Source organism: Pollachius pollachius (genome assembly GCF_949987615.1).
Source record: "Pollachius pollachius genome assembly, chromosome: 19".
Classification (NCBI taxonomy): Eukaryota; Metazoa; Chordata; class Actinopteri; order Gadiformes; family Gadidae; genus Pollachius; species Pollachius pollachius.
Genome location: NC_136952.1, coordinates 352,342 through 373,311, shown reverse-complemented (window position 1 = coordinate 373,311; position 20,970 = coordinate 352,342). Strand labels below are relative to the sequence as shown.

Here is a 20,970-nt window from a genome sequence, read left to right as displayed (position 1 = left end):
CAGGCGGCGTCCACATGGTCCTAACGCCGGCGTCTCTTTCCAAGCGACACCTAACGCAGTATAGTAACATTCTCATTCACTGGGATTTTAGAGCATCAAGGATTTATCGGCAACCAATTTACAAACACGGGTAAGACCTGTCTTTAATGTGGATAGGATTTAGTGTGTAAAACATGCACCACGTCTAACCCTGGTCCCGATGAGCAGGACGGGCAGAGCGCTCCGGTCCTAGAGCCGGCCATTTTGAGGGCTACAAAACAACAGCGGAACACTCAGCAAGTCTGTCCGCTCGTCTACAACATCACCGGGGTCTGATCTGACGCCCAGGGGTGTTATGTGATTATAATGCAGGATCGGCGTTGACTTACATGCGTTGTTTATTAACAATTTGCCATTTAGTCACCACGTCGTTGTATTGTCAACTTCATTAGCTCATTGTCCCTGAGGTCCTAATGCCAGCCATTTTGTGACGGTAGCGCACATATTTGGTGTATTACAGTATGTAGTGAACATGGGGATGACCGTCGCTGCTCTCCCTGCTTGGGAAAAGATCTGAAACAATGTCCTTTAGGATGTAGGGGGGAGTGTGAACAACTGAAAATCCATTTACAACTACAGTATGTCCAATGTTATGATTTTACTTTACATGATTTGATCACTTATTGAATTGTTTGCTGACTTCCCAACAGTGACAGAGTTCCAAAACATCTACAATAAACGACCATGGCATCTCCACAGCCTGGAAGCCAACCAGTTCCAGAGCAATACACCCCTCCTTCCACAGAGAGTGAAGAGGGTCACCATAGCAAGGAGCCGCTCCCGAAGGAGCCGCTCACTAAGAAGCGGGGAAGGGGCCGTCCCCCGAAGCCCAAACCCTCGTTCAAATGCACGGTGTGCCAGGAGGCGTTGAGGAGTCCCGCCGCCCTGCGCAGCCACAAACTCACCGCCCACGGCAAGGCGCCGCCGCCGCACCCCCCAGAGCACGCCTGCACCCAGTGCAGTAAAACGTTCCGCAGCAAGGCCCAGCTCTCCAAGCACGAGCGCTCGCACGCAGCGCAGCGGCCCTTCCAGTGCCCCGACTGCCACAAGGCCTACAAGACGCCCACGGAGCTGAGGAACCACTCCCGCTCACACAGCGGGGAGAAGCCCTTCATCTGCACCGAGTGCGGCAAGGCCTTCATGCAGGCCATCTGCCTGAGGATCCACATGGCGCAGCACAGCGGGGAGCGGCCCTTCTCCTGCCCGCAGTGCTCCAAGAGCTACCCCATGCTGTCCAAGCTCAAGGTCCACCTGCGGTCCCACACCGGCGAGAAGCCGTATTTCTGCGCAGAATGCGGCAAGAGCTTCGCCGACCCCTCCGTGTTCAGGAAGCACCGGCGCAACCACCAAGGCCATCGGCCGTACGTGTGCAAGGATTGCGGCAAGTCGTACACGGAGCTGAAGGACCTGAAGAACCACGAGCGCTCGCACACCGGGGAGAAGCCCTACCTGTGCTCGGACTGCGGGAAGGCCTTCTCCCGCTCGTCCTCGCTGGCCTGCCACCAGCGCATCCACTCCCAGAGCAAGCCCTACCAGTGCGAGCAGTGTGGGAAGGGCTTCACCCAGCTGTCCTCCTACCAGTCCCACCTGCGCACTCACTCGGGGGAGAAGCCCTTCCTCTGCCCGCAGTGCGGCAAGATGTTCTCCGACCCGTCCAGCTTCCGCCGCCACCAGAGGGCCCACCTGGGCTTCAAGCCCTACCCGTGTGACAAGTGCTCCAAGCGGTTCCGCCAGCCCGCCGACCTGGCCGTGCACGAGCGCGTGCACTCTGGCGAGCGGCCCTACAAGTGCCAGAGCTGTGACAAGGCCTTCGTGGCGTCCTGGGACCTGCGGCGCCACCTGCTGGTGCACACGGGGCTGCGGCCCTTCTCCTGCACCGAGTGCGACAAGTCGTTCGCCGAGCGCTCCAGCCTCAACAAGCACCGGCGCGTGCATTCGGGCGAGCGCCCCTTTAAGTGCGCCAAGTGTTTCAAGTCGTTTGTCGTGTCGTCCAGCCTGCGTAAGCACGAGAGGACTCACCTCGCCGAGCGGCCCCCGCCGGAGACGGGCACCCGCTCGCCCCCAGCACCCCGCCCCCCCACAGCCCCGCCCCGGTTCTCCTGTGCCCGCTGCGACGCCGTCTTCAGCAGCTGGGAGGAGGCGCAGGCCCACGAGGGCTCCCACACCCCCCCCTCCACCAAGACGGGGGCCGCGGGGGGCTCGCACGCCTGTGAGACCTGCCAGGCGGAGTTTACCCAGCTGGCCGACCTGCAGGAGCACGAGAAGCTGCACCTCAAGGCCAGGGCTCACGTCTGCAGCAGCTGTGGGAAGGGCTTCCTCAACAAGGCCGGGCTGCGCAAACACCAGAAGATCCACTCCACCAACAGGCCCCACAGCTGCCACCAGTGTGGCAAAACCTTCTTGTTTGCCGCCTACCTTCGCAAGCACTTGAAAACACACCCCGATCCCAACATGTCAACCCAGTCCAGGGAGAACCATACCATTCAGCACACAGACCCCCTGCCCCCGCCATCCCCCCCCATGGAGGGCCCACCAAGTCCCAACACAGGGGAACCCAGTGCCGTAACCAGTGCCGTAACCAGTGCTGTAACCAGTGCTGTAACCAGTGCCGTATCGTTAGCGGTTCCGGTGGTCGCGTTCCAGACCCTTCCAGAGTACCTGATAAAGGAAGAGGATCACTAAACATATTTTGTTACTATTCCGCTTTAAATTCTTTAGATATTAAACCAGCACTATGAAACATTTGGCATGCAGCTTATTCATGCATTTAAAAAATATCTGAACTTGTTTCTCAAGAATTGAACACGCCAATCCACCATCCACCATTCTCTATTCATGGTTTACTCTGGTCAACGTTGGCCCACTCGCTTTACCTTCAGCTCCAGCCGCTAGAGGCTAATGGAAAGAGCTTTTTAAATCAAACGCTATGGACTATTTATCTAAGTCGTCAAACTCTGATAATCGCAACATTGTTGTTTTTTATAACGTGTATTGTCATGTGATTTGAAAGATGTAATTCATGACTTGTCTTAATGCGTTTTAATGCAAGACAAGAGCTTTGTAACTTGGTATTGTAATACAGTCTTAAATGTCCTAATCATGCTATACTACTGTAATATATGTTACAGCGCAAGATCAAATGGGTGTTTCATTCCTCTGTACTTGTCCATTTCAAAGTAAAGACACTTTTACTCGTTCTTTAACTTTTATTGAGGTAACGTTTGCCAGGATTGGGATCAGAATACTAAAAGTACATTAGGAGGGGGCTCCATTTGGGATTAATTATATAATGGTGGTTAGGGGGACAAACAGATGACTAAACACTCATTCAAACATTAGCACATTCCTGTTTAATTCAACCGGCAGTTTGGCAGCAAACGTCACAGTTGGAATATTCATGATACGTTTGTCACAAGATTAATTCATAAAATAGACTGTTTACAAACTGAAATTAGGAGAAAAGGTTGAAGTAATCCAAATAAGTAAAGATGAGGAATTCGATATATACTTGTCCAAATAAGGAATAAAGAAGGTATCTTGTTATAAAATATAGTTTTTAGGGCCTCTGTACGAACCGAAGCCCGCCACGGCTGGACTGTGCTCAGCGGACGCAGCTCTAAATGAATGTATACAGGAAGTTAGTGTTTACGCATGGCCAATGTAAACACGCTCCTCCTGATAAATAAGCCACACTTACTTGTCAAGAATTGCTTTATATGTTTTGTTAACTTCCTTGCGGAAAGATTTATAACATATCCCTGCCAGGACAATGGTCACCACGGCAACGCGCCCCCTTCCCATCCTGTAAGCACACGGGACACCCCCCCCCCCCCCCCCCCCCCCCCGCAGCATCCTGTCCGCCCAGGGCCGTGTTCCCCGACCGCGCGAGGTCATCGGAACGCAGCTTCCACTCCGACCAGGAGCGCTACCTTGATCGCGAGCCTCGGGAGAGAAGACACTTCCGGAAGCCTGAGACAGTTGGCCTTGGACTGCCGTTAGACCCACCCACCTCGAGAGTCTGATAACTGAACTCCATACATCCACCTCGAGAGTCCGATAACTGAACCTCATACATCCACTAAGAGAGTCCGTTAACTGAACTCCATACATCTACTAAGAGAGTCCGTTAACTGAACCTCATACATCCACTAAGAGAGTCCGTTAACTGAACCTCATACATCCACTAAGAGAGTCCGTTAACTGAACTCCATACATCCACTAAGAGAGTCCGTTAACTGAACTCCATACAGCCACTCTAAATAAACTCCAGGGAGTTATCAATACGTTTTAATCGAATCAACCATACATTAGGGTTAGAGTAAGTTGTTAACAGTCACAAGCAATAATATCTTTAAAATAATCTACTGAGGTGCAGTGTTTTATTAAAGATACAGACGTAAAGAACAGTACAACCGTAACCTCCTGTCTTAAGAGGTCGTATTTCTCTGGTTTATTGACAAACTTATATATATATATATATATATATATATATATATATATATATATATATATATATATATATATATATATATATATATATGTCCGCAAACGACAGTGGAACGGCCCACTTTACTGGGGTCTCTGTTTATCCCGAAGGGAAATAGAGTTTGTATTGCTGTGCTTCATTCCGTACAGCAGGGCGGCGCCATGGTCTGTGAGGGGCTGAGAGAGAGACAGAAAGACACATTGAATATCTTTATAAATATATTCAGTGTATATATATATACATATATAGTAAAACATAGTTATAAGAGCAAATTAAAACTACTCTTACCTGTGAGTCTGAAACCACAGATTTCCTCTGTAAAAAAAAGAGGATGTATTATTAATTAATCGCTGAGGCCCAGTGGTTAGGGTTAGGGGGAGAGCCCCCTCATTACTCACCCTAGTGTAGTCGTGTATGCTGCCGTGAATCGGCTCCATGGTCTTCTTCCACTGGTCGTAGATGTGTTCTTCCTCTGCACTGCAGTTATGCTGCCTGCAGCCCGAGACACATTTATAATGCATAATGCCACCCGGCTAGGAATGTGTATTACAAAACACATGGTTTTTTAGTTGGCACACACACACAAACACACACATAAAAACACACAAACCCACTCCTAGGCACTTAGTCTACACACACAAACACACACACACACACCCTTACCCCAACACTACCAACTATAAACTACAATTAGGAAAGAGAAAAACAACAGTTGATTGCATCCTGAACGCTCATAAGCCAGCTGCTGCTCCGCTGTTCCCTTCCTGCCTCACGGTGTCCCCACTCACAGAGCTCTCTCCATCAGCCGCCTCTGGGCATCGCCCTCCGTCCGGGCGTCCTGGAACCGGCCCCTGACCGCCAGAGCAGCACCAGCCTGGGACGAGTTGAGCTGGATGACGGCCAGAGACAGCGAGGAGAGGACGCTGGAGCTGAGAGGGAGACATGGAGGAAGGCTACTTATGTGATGCTAGGCTCCTTTCCTCATCTTGTCATCAGTAAGCCTTGCAAACGAATGAACATGACGGGTCTTTGTGGTTATTGCTGCTGTTTATTACAGAAAGAAATCACCAAAGAGTTGGATATGTCTTGCTTTTTTTTAACTGGACTATGCTATGTCTCCAATAAAAAGTTAATGGCGAGTTGGCCAGATGTCATTAAGTGTACTGAAAAGGATTTAGGAGGAAACAAAGAGTTAGCTGACAGGATCTGGGAGTCGGGACTCATTTACTTTCCTCTGTAGAATCAAGAAAACAAACAAAAAGCAAACATCTCCTGGTCTTCACTAAGTATACAGTGCTGCACAACGCTCCGTCACCTGTCGTGGGTCACATCCCGCTGAGCGGTTAACACGCGGAGCATCTCCCGTCCATCCCTCAGTCTGTATCTCAGCTGCATCTGGACGGACACACGCTCCCCAGCGGCCAGGAGCGGTATTGCACCTGAAGCACGACCACAGAGAAGAACGGGGCAGGGCATTATGGCCAAGTAGCCGACTGCCTATTGTATGAATGACAGATTATATTTCCTACCAGACTTTTACGTACTTTCTGGATCTTGTTCCTTGGCACCAAACTGAAGGGTTATCTCCATGTGTGGGCTCACGTTTCCTACTTCTCTTGTCCCCTTGTGTTCTGCCTCTCTCTCCCCTCTCAGACACCTGGGGAGAGCAGACACTCACACACTACTCAGACCACCTCCATTCACTCAGATAGTGAGACCTATTCATGTAGAGAGGCCCTTTTGTCTTACAGGGATTGAGGAAACAGCAGAGTGACACTGCAGTGAGTCGCTATCGTCTGGTCCTCAAGGATCTTCTCAAACTCCCAGTGCAGGTTCTGGGGGGTGGCTATCAGCACCTGAGGGTGAGGTTCACGGCCGCGTCAGGAGAGGGTCCAAACATTCAGGCTGTAGGGTGCAAAAGCTTCCTGTTCTAGAGCCGCTCAACGTGGTCTGACCTGTCCCCCGGTGCGGTCCGCCAGCCGGCCCAGCTCGTCCAGACGGCAGTCGGTCCCCTCGATGGACAGCACTGACACCGTCACGCTGGAAGAAGGTCCACAGCTCATTCCCCTCCTAAAGCCTCCCAGCTGGTCCACAGCTCATTCCCCTCCTAAAGCCTCCCAGCTGGTCCACGGCTCATTCCCCTCCTAAAGCCTCCCAGCTGGTCCACAGCTCATTCCCCTCCTAAAGCCTCCCAGCTGGTCCACAGCTCATTCCCCTCCTAAAGCCTCCCAGCTGGTCCACAGCTCATTCCCCTCCTAAAGCCTCCCAGCTGGTCCACAGCTCATTCCCCTCCTAAAGCCTCCCAGCTGGTCCAGATCATCAGATACATCGAGGAACAACTCCAGGGTGGGGTCATGTGAGGCTGCTGGGATCAATGGTCCCTTTGGAAGACATCAGCTAACCAAGGGGTTAGGTGATCAACCTTACACTCCCAAATAATCTGTATTGGAACCAAACAGTTTAGTGATGAAGGATGCTATGGGTTAGCTAACCCTAACCCAGAGCGGTTTAGTGATGAAGGATGCTATGGGTTAGCTAACCCTAACCCAGAGGGGTTTAGTGATGAAGGATGCTATGGGTTAGCTAACCCTAACCCAGAGGGGTTTAGTGATGAAGGATGCTATGGGTTAGCTAACCCTAACCCAGAGCGGTTTAGTGATGAAGGATGCTATGGGTTAGCTAACCCTAACCCAGAGGGGTTTAGTGATGAAGGATGCTATGGGTTAGCTAACCCACCCCTTGCTGGCCGCCCACTCCCCCAGGTCCTGGTAGAAGATCGTGGAGGACAGCATGGTGCAAGCGTCGTGGTCTTCCACCTCCAGGTTCCCCAGGTCTGTGTTGGCCTTCCCGTCCGTACAGATGATCACCTTCAGGAGGACAGGTTCAGGGTCAGGGTCAGGGTCAGGGTCAGGTTCAGGGTCAGGGTCAGGGTCAGGGTCAGGGTCAGGGTCAGGTTCAGGGTCAGGGTCAGGGTTAGGAGCTTCAGCAGGGGCCCTGACTGGGCAGGCTGGGTTAGGTTATCTAAACAAAGAATAACAAAACCAAAAACTCTGACCTTTGACCCTGCTTGTCTGGAAGCCATGGCGATAGCCAGGAGGGCAGCTGGTCCCAGAGCTGTGGATCCACTTTCTGACAACCTTCAAGCACAGGAACGAGCACATGCGAGGGTCCCATTAAGCAGGTAGACTAGCTGGTAGGCGGGGCTTCTGACCCTGGTTCTGTCCCATTAAGCAGGTAGACTAGCTGGTGGGCGGGACTTCTGACCCTGGTTCTGTCCCTTTAAGCAGGTAGACTAGCTGGTGGGCAGGAGTGGAGAGTGAATGGTCACCTGGTCGACTCCTCTCTACTGAGCAACTTCTTTCTTTATTTTGTCGTTTGTCTTTTGGTTTCTAGACTTTCCACCAAACCACATTATGATACTTTCCATTTCGTCCAATCACCTACATTACTTACTGACTGATTATCACTTCCTATTGGATAACCATTCAACTTATGATTTAGTGATATACCTTTTTACAATAAATTTAAAATGGTCGTTCCCCTTATATTGTGGCCCAGAGCCGGGTCCTGACACAGTAATCCTTCTCCCAGAGGGTGGAGCTGTCAGAAGGCCGAGCAGGGCTGAGCGCTGAGCAGCAGGAGGAGTCTTACCCCAGCAGCGCCCTCTGCAGGCAGTCCCTGGTCTGGCAGAGCGGAGGCGGGCTCAGGAAGGCCGAGGCGGCCCCCTTCAGGTACTCAGAGTCGATGAGCTCGGCGTCACCCAGGAGAAGGGACCCGCCCCCCTCGTAGCCATGCAGGGTCACCTGTGGGACAGCCAATCAGAGTGTCACTCTCTGGTCCAGGGTGGGCTCATGAGGCTTGAGGGCTTCCTTGGGGACCCACCTGGTTGTTGAAGGTGATCAGACCGACACGCAGCTCTGGTTGTTGGTAGCAGAGCCTCTGGACACACTGCAGCACCGCGTCCTTGACAAACTGTGGTTCAAGCAACGCCGTTTCATTAACAGCGATCTCTCCTGCTCTACACATCCAGAAGAAGAAGAAATGGTATTCCATCGGAAGGAGAAACCCCCACCTGCAGTCGTGTTCTGTAGATGGTCTTGTCATCCGATGAGACCTGAAACACAGAGGGACGACCCCACAGAGTGGGAGATCGTATCAAGTCATCGATACGATACGTAGAGTAAGTAGAAGTAGTACCTTCACAATGTATGTTTTTCCATTAGCAGCCTCTAGTGGCGAGACTTGTAGCTACAGCTCTAGGTTCTAGTGCAGGTTTAAGTGGGGTGGTGGACAGGTTAAGGTAAGGTGGTGGATAGGTTAAGGTAAGGTGGTGGACAGGTTAAGGTAAGGTGGTGGACAGGTTAAGGTAAGGTGGTGGACAGGTTAAGGCAAGGTGGTGTCAGAGTAAGGTAAGGTGGTGTCAGGGTAAGGTTAAGGTTAGGTGGTGTCAGGTTAAGGTAAGGGGGTGTCAGGTTAAGGTAAGGGGGTGTCAGGTTAAGGTAAGGGGGTGTCAGGTTAAGCCTTAACCTGACACCCCCTTACCTGAACCTGACTCCCCCTTACCGTAACCTGACCCCTTACCTTAACCGTTAAGGTAAGGGGGTCAGGTTAAGGTAAGGGGTCCTCACGGGGGAGGTGATGCCCATGGAGCCGGAGATGTCGATGCAGAAGATGAGCAGGGCGTCGGAGGGGTCCAGGCACAGGCCCTCCGGGTTCAGCAGGAAGAGGCTGTCCGGGACGCCGGCTGGCCCCGGGCTGGGGGCGCTGGGGCCGGCCGGCCGGCAGAAGGAGCAGCTGGTCACCTGGGGGTCCAGAGCCACAAAGCAATCACAACATGGAGTCCTTAGAGTCTGTTACATTTACTTGAGTAACTCTTTGGATAAATTGTACTCTTAAGAGTTGTTTTACTGCAAAATACTTTTTTACTTATATTATTCTAAAGTACTCCTACTACTCCCACTTGACTACACGTTTTGGCTACGCCACCACCTAGGAATAAACCCCTCCTCGCATTTCTGCACAGAAGCTCACTATTGTTTTGCACATATTTTTCAAATCTTCATACAATAGAAAGAGCAGAGCCAGGGAGGAGACGGGGGACCAGAGTCCAGCAGCAGCAGGAATGAACAGGGAGGGTCTTCACAGCAGGTGAGGAGAAATCAGAACCAAAGTCCTTAGAACGTCTCTGTTATGACTGGCTGAGAGAAAATATTGATAGCATAAAGGGACTTTGAGGTTAAACTCTACAACAATTTCACTACTACTACTGTATTCCTAATTCTATTTCAAATTGTTGCTTTCCACATATTTTTAAATCTTTATTGCCACAATAGAAAGAGCAGGGGGAGAGGAGACAGTGGACCAGAGGCCAGCAAGGATGATCATGCAGGGTCACAGCTGAGAAGAGAATATAACTAGCTGAGAAAATATATCGATAGCATAAAAGTGACTTTGCGATTAATTTCCACAGCTATGTCACCACTACTATTCTTAATACTGTGGCGACCACGGGTGTGGGCGCCATGTTCCGGAGCCGCGGGGATTCTGGGAATTGGGGTTTGTCAGTTGACAGAAGGGTCGTTAATAAAGGCAGTCCGTAGTCGTGCGGTGTATGGGGCACGGAACTGCATAATTGTTCAACCTGGGCTCCCGTCTCGTCCTTCCCGTGCTGCTCGCCACAATACTATTTATAAGTTTTGCTTTGCACATTTATTATCTATATCATTGCAGGAGAAATTGTAGGAGAAATTATAACTGGCTAAGGAAATGTCTATAGGATAAGAGTGACTCTAAGATTAGCATTTCCACAGCTATTTCTGAACTAGTCTTATTTATACTCTAAAATGTTATTGTCTGTGTGTCAATAGGTAGCACAGGGAGAATGTAATGTGTCAGGGGAGAGACCAGGCTGCAGCATTGACCAGTCCCTGCAGAAAAACGCGATTATGCGATCGCATAATTCAACGCATAATCAGCCAAAGTCTGCATATTCATGCGGGGGCCGCATTTTTTCAAATATGCCGCACTTTCACCGCATAAATTGCAGATTTCCGCGCAAAATATGCAGGGCTTGCATGATTTCATAATCCCCGCATTTTCGTTGCAAAAAAGTCACATATATTTTAGCAGAAAGTTGAAAAATGTTGCATTTACTTCACACAAGAGCAGCCATTTCCCCCTGTTGTATGGGAACGTTATGAAGTGACGTAATTACGCGACGTGAATGTCATCGAAAAGCTGCATTTTTCACAAGTTCCCGCATTTTTTCGCAAGTTTCCGCAAATTCATCGCATAAAATTGCATAAATATGCCGCATATTTCATCGCATTTTTTAAGAAAACGTGCCGCATAATCAAGGATTTTTGGCCGCAACAATCACAAAAAAACGCTGTATTTTTCTGGAGGGACTGATTGACAGTCAGGGAGAGGCTTCAGACAGAGATACAACAGAGGAGGGATCTTCTGTGGCCACTTTAAAACCCCATCAGCCAGATCCTAAGACCATTGTGTCTCAGAAGTTGGCAGATAAAACTCTAGATTTCAGAGACAATGGTATCAGGACTTCCCTTGGCTTCATTTCATCCCAGGTGTTGAAGGAGCATTGGGCTTTTACTGTCGCAAAGCATTTGAAAAGAAAAACATCACAGCTTGCAAAAACCACAGAGGATACATTCATTTCCACTGGTTTTAAAAACTGGAAGAAGGGCCGTGAAAGGTTTGCATTACATGCTCGATCAGAATGTCACAAAATAGCCGTAACAACGCAAATCTGTGAGACTAGATCAGTGGATGTGCAATTGTCTAATGTACGGGCATCACATCAAGAGGAGCCACACACCTGTCTGTTAGAAATAGTCTGTGCTGTGCAGTTCTTGGCAAGGCAGGGTCTAGCTCTAAGAGGGCATGATGACAGTGAAGGAAACTTTGCACAGCTATTAAAATACAAATCTGAAGATGACCCTGATCTAAGGAAATGGTTGAGCTCCCGAATTGACTATATATGTCCCCAAGTTCAAAATGAGATCCTGAATTTATTGAGCCACACAATAATTCGTGAAATTGCAGATAACATCAGCTCACTTCGGCAACTGCAGTTTTCTGTGATTATGGATGGAACTCAAGACGTGTCAGAAAAGGAGCAGGAGGCAGTATGTGTGAGATACGTTGATCATGATCTGATAGTTCATGAAGAATTTGTTGGCATGTATGAAGTGTCTGTGACCACAGGAGAAAACCTTGCAAAGGTTATTATGGATGTACTGCTCTGAATTTGTCAATCACTGGGTTGAGAGGGCAAGCCTATGATGGTGCTGCAAACATGGCAGGGATATATTCAGGAGCACAGGCCATTATCAAAAAGCATCAACCTCTGGCTCCTTATTTACGTTGCGGGGCCCATTGTCTGAACCTAATCACTCAACATGCCTGCACAGCCTCTTCTGTTGGTCGTGACTCTTTGCAGTGGGCTCGTGAATTGGGAGTTCTGTTTGGCCAGTCAATGAAAATGAAGTCCATTTTTCAGGATATTAAAAAAGGAGAGAGCGGGCCAGCCCAGTCTATCAGGCCCTTGTGTCCCACAAGGTGGACTGTATGTACAGGTGCCAGTCGTTCACTACTGAACTGATACCAGTATCAGCCTGTATTGTTTGCTTTAGAGGAAATGGCATCTGGTAAGTCAGATTCAGCCAGCAGGGCAAATGGCTTGCTTGAAAGATTGCAAAAGGGCAATGTAGTTCTTGGTCTTCTGCTTGCCTTAGAGGTAACACAGGAATTGGAGTGCCTCAATAAGTCTCTTCAGAGTCGTACACAGACAGTTAATGGTATGCTTGCTGCTGTCACTTGCGTCAAAGAGAGCATAGCTGAAAAAAAGAACACCTGATAAATTTCAAAGTCTCTACAACAAAGCATCACAAATGTGTGAAAAACTCAACCTGTCTCCAATTGAAATGCCTCAGGTCCGAAACCCTCCCAAACACCGGGCTGGCAAGGCTGCTGCCCATGTACCTCCCTCCTCAGTTGACTACTTCAGAACAGAATTTTTCAAGGTTCTGGACACTGTGTGTATGCAATTCACAGAACGTTTTGAAAATGGAGGGCTGCTTATGATCAGGAAACTTGAAAAAGTACTCTTAACAGGAGTGACAGATGATGTTTTGCTGCAATACCCAGAATTGTAAAGACCTTCTCTTCAAGTGCAATTAGCAATGTTCAAGTCCAAGTATGACTTTCAGTCAAGCAGTGAAGCTGCTACCATTCTGTAAGGAATGTTGCCAGAAGTCAGGGGTCTCTTTGAACAAGTAGAAATACTTGTGCGCTTGCTTCTTGCTGTGCCTGCCTCCTCCGCTGAGGCTGAAAGAAGCTTCAGTGGTCTTCGGAGATATCGGATATTTGATTTCAAAGAGACTTTTTGTTTATTATTTATTTATTTGCAGATATTATTTGACTACTGCATTATTTGTGTTTTAAAGGCAGCAGGTATAGGTCATACCATTTGTCTTAGTCTTGATTCATTTTGGACATCTGTGCTGTCATAGTTGACAAATGTAAAACAGCTATATTTTCATGTCGATATGTTGATTGTTGTCACTTTCAATTGTCACTTCTTGCCATTAAATTAAATTATGTTACTGTTACCTTGTCTCTTCCATTCCATTTTGGTGCTGATCATTTGAAACAGGAATTGTGTTTTACAGAACTTTTCGTGTTCAGTTTTGTCATTTGGCACTTAATTATCTGGCTACTTACCCTGTAGATGCTCGAGGGTCATTCTGTGTCAACTCAACCAGAGTTTGGCAGCTTTAGATTTTAACATTAGATTTTGATAGTATATCATTTTAAAGAACTAAAGTTGGTCCCCTGGTACTGTGCTGTTGGTGGTTATTTGGTTCTTTAGCCACTAAGGAGAGGGGCAACTGAATGCGAGAGGATGATAAATCACTCAATAGACCTCTGAACAATTTGTCCCCCTCACTTCTGAAATGATGGCTATGCCCCTGGTGCTGGGTGAACCCCTCCCTGATATTAAACACTGACTCAAGACAAAACATCAATCCTGCATCCATAGTATCATCAACTATCTAATGCTTGAGTCCTACTCTCATTCTCTCACCCGACGAGAGGTGAAAGAGTAACTTCTCACCATGTTGTCATAGCAGGCGAGGAGCACAGCACCACATTGGGAGCAAAGCAGGGGTTGACCTTCTGTGGGGTGCACTGTAACACACACACACGCACACGCACACACACACATACACAGATAGGTGATGAGATCAGATGGGGGTCAGGGTAAGGGTCAGGGTTAGGTGCAGGGTTAGAGGTCAGGGTTAGGGGTTAGGGTCAGTGTTAGGGTCAGGGGTAAGGGTTAGGGGTCAAGGTTAGGGGTCAGGGTTAAGGGTTAGGGTCAGTGTTAGGGCTAGGGGTCAGGGTTAGGGGTCAAGGTTAGGGGTCAGGGTTAGGGGTTAGGGTCAGTGTTAGGGCTAGGGGTCAGGGTTAGGGGTCAAGGTTAGGGGTCAGGGTTAGGGGTTAGGGTCAGTGTTAGGGCTAGGGGTCAGGGTTAGGTGCGGGGTGTAGATGGGGGTATTGACCAACCTCTGTCCTCTGAAAGCAGCTTTCCCAAACTGACAAGAATCACATTTGGGTTTCCTGGCAGAGAATCCGTATCCACTATTCCTGCAATTAGTGGGATTATATACAATATAAATTAGTTTTTATATATTGATGATGAATAATGCAGTAAAACAGCTCCCCCCATATTTATCTGAACTCCAAACTGGTCGGTGCTGTGGCTGTGTGAGATCCGTGGTGGAGGGGGAGCCTTACCGTCCAGGGTGGGGGCCCTCAGTGGGGCCGTCTGGGGCAGCAGCACCAGGTACTCTGGGGCGCTCCGCATCCACGGGGACCTCGGAGGGAGGGGCGGAGCTAAGGGAGGAGGAAAAACCAACCAATCAAAAACAACAAACATGATCTGCAGGGTAGGGTTTGGGTTGGGCCCTAGCAGCCCTAACCCTAACCCTGACACCCCCCCCATTGATCGAGAGGTTGTTGCAGGCCGGGGACGGGACGTGGAGGTACCTTGCATCATGAACCATACACCACAACACAAGAGAACCAAGAGAAGGGACGGCAGTGCACAGACACACACAGACGCACACAGACACACACGGCAGCGCACCTTGCTTTGTGCCTGGGACGGGGGTCTTCAGGGCGGCCCGGGGCCCAGGGGAGAGAGCGGGAGCAGGGGGCGGCCTCCCGCCCCCCAGGGCCCCGCTGCTCTCCTCCCTGCTCCACTCCGCCGTGCTCCTCCTCACGGTGGAGAGGAGAGCGGCGGAGCTCCTCTCCTCCCTGCTCCTCTCATGCTGCTCTCTGAACCTCCGAGGAGAAGGCAGAGGGCTGCCCTGCTCTGTGGTGCTCAGAGGAGCAGAAGGAGGTGGAGGAGCAGAAGGGGTTAGAGGAGGAGGTGGAGGAGGAGGAGGGAAGCTGGGTCTGGTTTTTCTGATCGGAGGCAGGAGGGCTGAAAACAGAAATTGGTGTCACCACAGTTGCTAGGCAGCGGGTTGTTGTCAGACTGTGACAGTTGCTAGGCAGCGGGTTGTTGTCAGACTGTGACAGTTGCTAGGCAGCGGGTTGTTGTCAGACTGTGACAGTTGCTAGGCAGTGTGTTGTTGACAGACTGTGACAGTTGCTAGGCAGCGGGTGACAGTCGACTCTAGAAGTCTGACCAACTGTTCCATCAGACGGGGACTCGTAGAAGCAGAGCTACTGAGTTATTCTCATTCTAAAGGTTACATTCAGGAATAAGAAAGCACACCTGAATGTTTAACCACGATAGGACTGGACCTTTGAACATCCTTCGGATTGGTTGTTGCAGGAACATAAACAAACCTACAGGCAAATTCCATTGGTTGATGGGGCTGTCTGTAAAATAACAACAATGAACCACAACACATGAACGATACAGCAACACATTCTCCCCCTCTTTAAACTATCTGAAGCCAACCAAGAAACATGCTATTGTGTAAATTGAAGTTAAATATATAATGAAGCATTATCGTTTAAGTCATACATCAATTGTGAATAGTACAAAGAACACATGAGTAAAGTGATACATGTAGACCCTAACCCTTCAACTGAAACCCTACAAAAAGTAAATTATAGTCAGTTAATGATTGAGCATTGGGGCAATCATTAACTGAAACCAACTTTGTCAAACAAACTAAGAAGCCCTTTATATTATCGTTCACGATACAAAAGGTGAGACGGTACTTACACATGAAGCGCTGGACAGAGGTGACACTCCCAGGTGTGATGGGAGGGATCCCGTCACATTCCCCAGCAGGTCCGACCGCTTCTCTTATGACTCAACCCTCAGAGCTCTGCTCAATCATTTACAGCCCCTGCTCACCTCTAGCGGAACAGTTCCACAGTCACAGTAAAGGTGGGGGATCCGATTTATTTAAACCTAGAGATGCCGGTGACCAAATCTGTGACAACAACATTGTCTGGAATGTAATTTCCTAGCGGACAATATCTTCCATCTTCCAACAAACAAAGAGAGGAGTCAATGCCAAATGATCATTATATGGATATACTTTTATTTTGAAAATCGATTGAAGTCATAAATTACATTGCATACTTTCTTGTAATCTTGCACTTTGGTAATGTCTGTTTATTATGCCTAATTTCTGTTATAAAAGTAAGGATTTTGATGAGACAGTGTAAATCTGACAGAATGCACAAACATAAATTGACATACATTTAATGTGTACCCACACACACGCACACAAACACCACCTGCCCCACCAAAGTGTGTAGCTTATTCATTCATCAATTAGTTTGTACAGCAAAACCAAATGGCAGAATACAATCCATCCAAATTATTACGGTAATGACGTCAGGTCTGACTGTAAACACAAAGGGCCTGAGGGGATCAACCAATCACGAGGCCCATCCTGAGTGACATCAGTCCGCGATCTCCACGTAATTGGCCGGGTAGAAGCCCTCCCTGCCGCCCGTCAGGACGCCGCGGCACCAGCCCTGCTCGTCCTCCTCCTCTACCTTCAGGAAGCCCTCCCCTTCAGGGCGGGGCACAGGTCACGGGGGGGGGGGGGGACATAGATCAGATTGAATTTCAATGTTGCGGAGGAAATACACTAACCCTAACCCTAACCCTAACCATTCCTAACCCTTCCTAACCAAACCTAGCCCTACCTAACCCTACCTAACTGTAACCCTACCTAACCCATACCCGAACCATTGATAACCCTAACCATTCCTAACTCTACCTTACCCTACCTAACCCAACCTAGCCCTAACCCTACCTAACCCAACCTAACCCTAATCATTCCTAACCCAACCTAACCCGAACCCTAACCCTACCAATACCAAAACATATCTAACTAACCGATGCCTTCTCTGATCTTAATAACATCTGGACTCTTTCCAGGCCGCTAACCTGTCCTTTACTATCTAGCCCAGGTTCTGTCTCTGGTGCTAGCGCTGTAGTCTGGGGGTGTTCTATCTAGCCCAGGTTCTGTCTCTGGTGCCAGCGGTGGTACTCTCTGTCAGCTGAAGTGAGTCACCTGCTTTGAAGGACAGCTCGTCGCCCTCCTCGCCCACGTAGTCGTACAGCGCGCGTACCTTCACCCCCCCGATCATCACGCTGGGCGGGAACACAAGCAGGTCACATGGTCACTGCGCGGCAGAGGCCGCGTGCTGCTAATGACGGCTATTAGCATCGACAACGACTGAGCGACGCAATAGGGGGTGGATAAAGCTGGACTCACAGGGAATTTAATTTATTTGATATTATTGGGTGATAAGAAGCGAAGCTGCGAGACAACCTATTGTTTTCGTATGAATTCCTATTATTATTATTATTTACCTGCCAATGGATGTCTATGGCAGCCCATGTGATATTTGGGACACTGGTTCAGGACAGTGCCATTAGCCCAGGAAGCAAATTTGAGGTCGCTAGCTCATCATCTCTAGCGCCACCAACAGGTCAAAGTTGGACATGCATTCATGTTTATAACTTTCGACCCATTCATCCATATTCAATCAATATTCACAAACATTTCATCAATATTCACAAACAAGGTATCATTGGATTCCTTGATCCAAGCAGAGTTCAACGCACCCTATGTCATTGATTTGCGCCATGATGGATTTTCCGCCATCTTGGTTTATGTCAAAAACCTTCAAAATGCATCTCCTATCACAAATTTTGTCCAATCATCTCGAAACTTGGCACACATGATCTTCAGGCCATGCTTGATAGAAAAAATTGAAATATTTTTCAAATTCAAAACCGTTGGCCGCTACAGCCAATCAAATTCGACCGCAAAGTCGCCAAACAAGAAGTAGGCCAATATCTCAGCAGCCCTTAGACAAATCATACACAAACTTGGTACATAGACCCACGACATCATCATGGGTACACCCAATGAATCTGGTGGCCTTTGACCTCTAGGGGGCACGGTTATTAATGTAGATGTGTTTTAACTCCTCTCTCTTCACACAAGTATATTTCAAACAAATTTTCAATGTCTGGTGATACTATCAGACCTTCCCATGTAGCTAGTAAATATTTATCACGGAAATATCCGCGACAACCAATCATATTCGACTGCGAAGCCGCCAAACAGGAAATACGCCAATATCATAACCATACTTGGTACATAGACTCATGACATCATCATGGGGACACTCAATGAATTTGGTGACCATTGACCTCTAGGGGGCGCTATAATTAATGAAGATGTCTTTTAACTCCTCTCTCTTCACATGAGTATATTTCCAACTTATTTTCAATGGCTGGTGATACTGTCAGACCGCCCAGTATAGCTAATAAAATATTTCCCATGGCAACATCAGAATTTGCCCGCCATGTTGAAAGTTGTCCATATTGATATAACATATCCACAGGCCACAAATTATGTCCAATCATCATGAAATCGCCATATATGATCTTCAGACCAAGCTGAACCAATGTGCCAAACAGCTTTTTCTAATTCAAAACTGTTTGGCCGTGACAGCCAATCAAACTTGACGGCAAAGTCGCCAAACAGGAAGTAAGCCTGTTCTCAGCAACTCTTTAACATATCATAGCCAAACTTGCTACATAGACTCATGACATCATTCTGGGGACACCCAAACAATTTGGTGACCTTTGACCTCAGGGGGACGTCAAACAACAATGACCTAATTAACCATTCGGCCCACTTACAATATAAACTGCAATTCTTACTGGATTAGATGCTTCATGAACCACCTCAAGAATGGATGCTTTTTAACATTGTGTCTCTGTTAGGGATATTGTTCCAAATACCCCTATGCATTTGGGTCACATGTTCTGTCAGGGAGACGATAATGCGCCCTTACCTCTAGGTAGGGTCATTTTTCCATTTGGTAAACATTGACGTGTACTCACATAATGCTGTAGTTCATTCCACCAGCCGTCGTTATTACCGATTACCGAGACGGTCGTCATGTAGCCTCCTAGTCGATTACGTCCGTCCGGCAGAATTTGCTTATCGAGTCCCATTATGCTTGACACCCACATTGCTGCTCGCAGCTTTATTTACTTTTAATATTACTGGTAGGACTTTTTGGCAAACAAGACAAAATCTAATTATTTATTTATATATTCATAAGTTAATTCTATTTTCTGTAACTGTATTTTCTGAACAGGTAATGAACTCACGGCCGGTTGTCCTTGATCTTGCGGTCCTGTTTCCGTCTCTTGAGTTTCTTGACGGGCGGGATCCATTCCTGCAGCGGAACGGTAGTGAACTGTGGACCCCTGTGTGGACTACCGTGCTACTATACTATACTACATATATACTATACTAATATACTACTATACTACTATACTGTACTACTATACTATGTTACTATACTATACTATAATACTATACTGTACTACTATACTACTATACTATACTACTGTACTACTATAATATACTACTATTCTATAATACTATACTATACCACTATACTATACTACTGTACTGTACTACTATACTATACTACATTAATGTACTACTATACTATACTACTATGCTTTACTACTGCAATGTACTACTATACTATACTACTATAGCGTGCTACTATAGTGTGCTACTATACTGTACTACTATACTACAATTATACACTGTACTACTAATACTATACTCAACCACTATACTATACTACTATACTACTGCATTACTGTACTACAGTATAGTGCTATATGTTGGGAGGATGTGGGAGGGGCTGACCTGGAGGCGGGGCCAGTCGGTGGGCATACCCGGCCCCTGGTTGTTCCTCCACCACCGGAGGTCGTCCTGCTCATTGATGGACAGGAGGGTGTGGTGCAGCTCACTGTACACCACCTTCACACTGGGCCGAGAGAGAGAGAGAGAGAGAGAGAGAGAGAGAGAGGGGGAGGGCGAGGGAGAGAGGGGGAGGGGGAGAGAGAGAGAGAGAGGGGAGGGAGAGAGAGAGAGGGGGAGGGGGAGAGAGAGGGGGGGAGAGAGAGAGAGAGAGAGAGAGAGAGAGAGAGAGAGGGGGGGAGAGAGAGAGAGAGAGGGAGAGAGAGAGGGGGAGGGAGGGGGGGGGAGGGGGACGGAGAGGGAGAGGGGAGAGAGAGAGAGAGAGAGAGGGGGGAGAGAGAGAGAGGGAGAGAGAGAGAGGGACAGAGACAGAGAGACAGAGACAGAGACAGAGACAGAGACAGAGACAGAGACAGAGACAGAGAGAGAGAGAGAGAGAGAGAGATACTTGTCATCCGTATGATGAATCCGATGGAGCTCTTGCCACATATGCATGTGTTCCACCCACCCACACACACACACACCAAAACACCCACACTAACACACACACACACACACACACACACACACACACACACACACACACCAAAACACCCACACTAACACACCCCCCCCCCCCCTTACTTCTCGTTGTTGGTGATGTCCAGATGCTTGTGGATGGAGAGAAAGGATTCTTTGAGGAAGGCGATCCTCTTCCCCTCCTCCTCCTGTGATTGGTCGAAAATGGCCTCCATCTCTTCCATGTAGCGGGGCGTGTAGGAAGTGACATCTTCCAGAAGTTTCTCGTAACGGTCGCGCGCCTCAAAGAACCAAACCAAAGGTCAAAGGTCAAAGGCAGACTCTGCAGATGGACCCATAGTCCCGCCTCCTCTTTGTTATTCACTGTATAGTCCCACCTCCTCTTTGTTATTCACTGTATAGTCGCGCCTCCTCTTTGTTATTCACTGTATAGTCGCGCCTCCTCTTTGTTATTCACTGTATAGTCCCGCCTCCCCTTTGTTATTCACTGTATAGTCCCGCTTCCTCTTTGTTATTCACTGTATAGTCCCGCCTCCCCTTTGTTATTCACTGTATAGTCCTGCCTCCTCTTTGTTATTCACTGTATAGTCCCGCTTCCTCTTTGTTATTCACTGT

The 20,970-nt window shown here is 48.3% G+C and overlaps 3 protein-coding genes across 3 annotated transcripts in view; 1 reads left to right on the top strand and 2 right to left on the bottom strand.

Annotated features, from left to right (window-relative positions):
* The first annotated feature begins 17 nt into the window (after positions 1–17).
* znf668 (zinc finger protein 668) lies at positions 18–3,235 on the top strand. The gene is made up of 2 exons (XM_079757126.1): positions 18–130; positions 690–3,235. Exon 2 carries the CDS (start codon positions 724–726, stop codon positions 2,719–2,721), a length of 1,998 nt encoding a protein of 665 aa, XP_079613252.1. The 5' UTR covers positions 18–130; positions 690–723; the 3' UTR covers positions 2,722–3,235.
* A 1,320-nt stretch (positions 3,236–4,555) lies between these two features.
* Positions 4,556–15,842, bottom strand: LOC307090465 (circularly permutated Ras protein 1). The gene is made up of 20 exons (XM_079757125.1): positions 15,792–15,842; positions 15,333–15,439; positions 14,697–15,035; positions 14,345–14,443; positions 14,114–14,194; positions 13,665–13,738; positions 9,154–9,327; positions 8,598–8,639; positions 8,408–8,497; positions 8,177–8,328; positions 7,581–7,662; positions 7,262–7,392; positions 6,481–6,565; positions 6,275–6,381; positions 6,070–6,182; positions 5,841–5,964; positions 5,314–5,454; positions 4,924–5,017; positions 4,814–4,840; positions 4,556–4,701 (listed from the first exon to the last, which is right to left on the bottom strand). The coding sequence occupies exons 2-20, from the start codon at positions 15,421–15,423 to the stop codon at positions 4,609–4,611; spliced, it is 2,139 nt and encodes a 712-aa protein (XP_079613251.1). The 5' UTR covers positions 15,424–15,439; positions 15,792–15,842; the 3' UTR covers positions 4,556–4,608.
* A 420-nt stretch (positions 15,843–16,262) lies between these two features.
* Positions 16,263–20,970, bottom strand: part of LOC307090182 (protein kinase C and casein kinase II substrate protein 3-like) — a gene marked incomplete at its 5' end in the record, with an annotated part of 7,436 nt that continues 2,728 nt past the window's right edge. Inside the window, 5 exons of the mRNA XM_079756756.1 lie at positions 16,263–16,596; positions 17,104–17,183; positions 19,227–19,294; positions 19,783–19,903; positions 20,461–20,636. Of these exons, the coding sequence (XP_079612882.1) occupies positions 16,484–16,596; positions 17,104–17,183; positions 19,227–19,294; positions 19,783–19,903; positions 20,461–20,636 (558 nt within the window). The 3' untranslated portion in view covers positions 16,263–16,483. The remainder of the gene's footprint in view (positions 16,597–17,103; positions 17,184–19,226; positions 19,295–19,782; positions 19,904–20,460; positions 20,637–20,970) is intronic.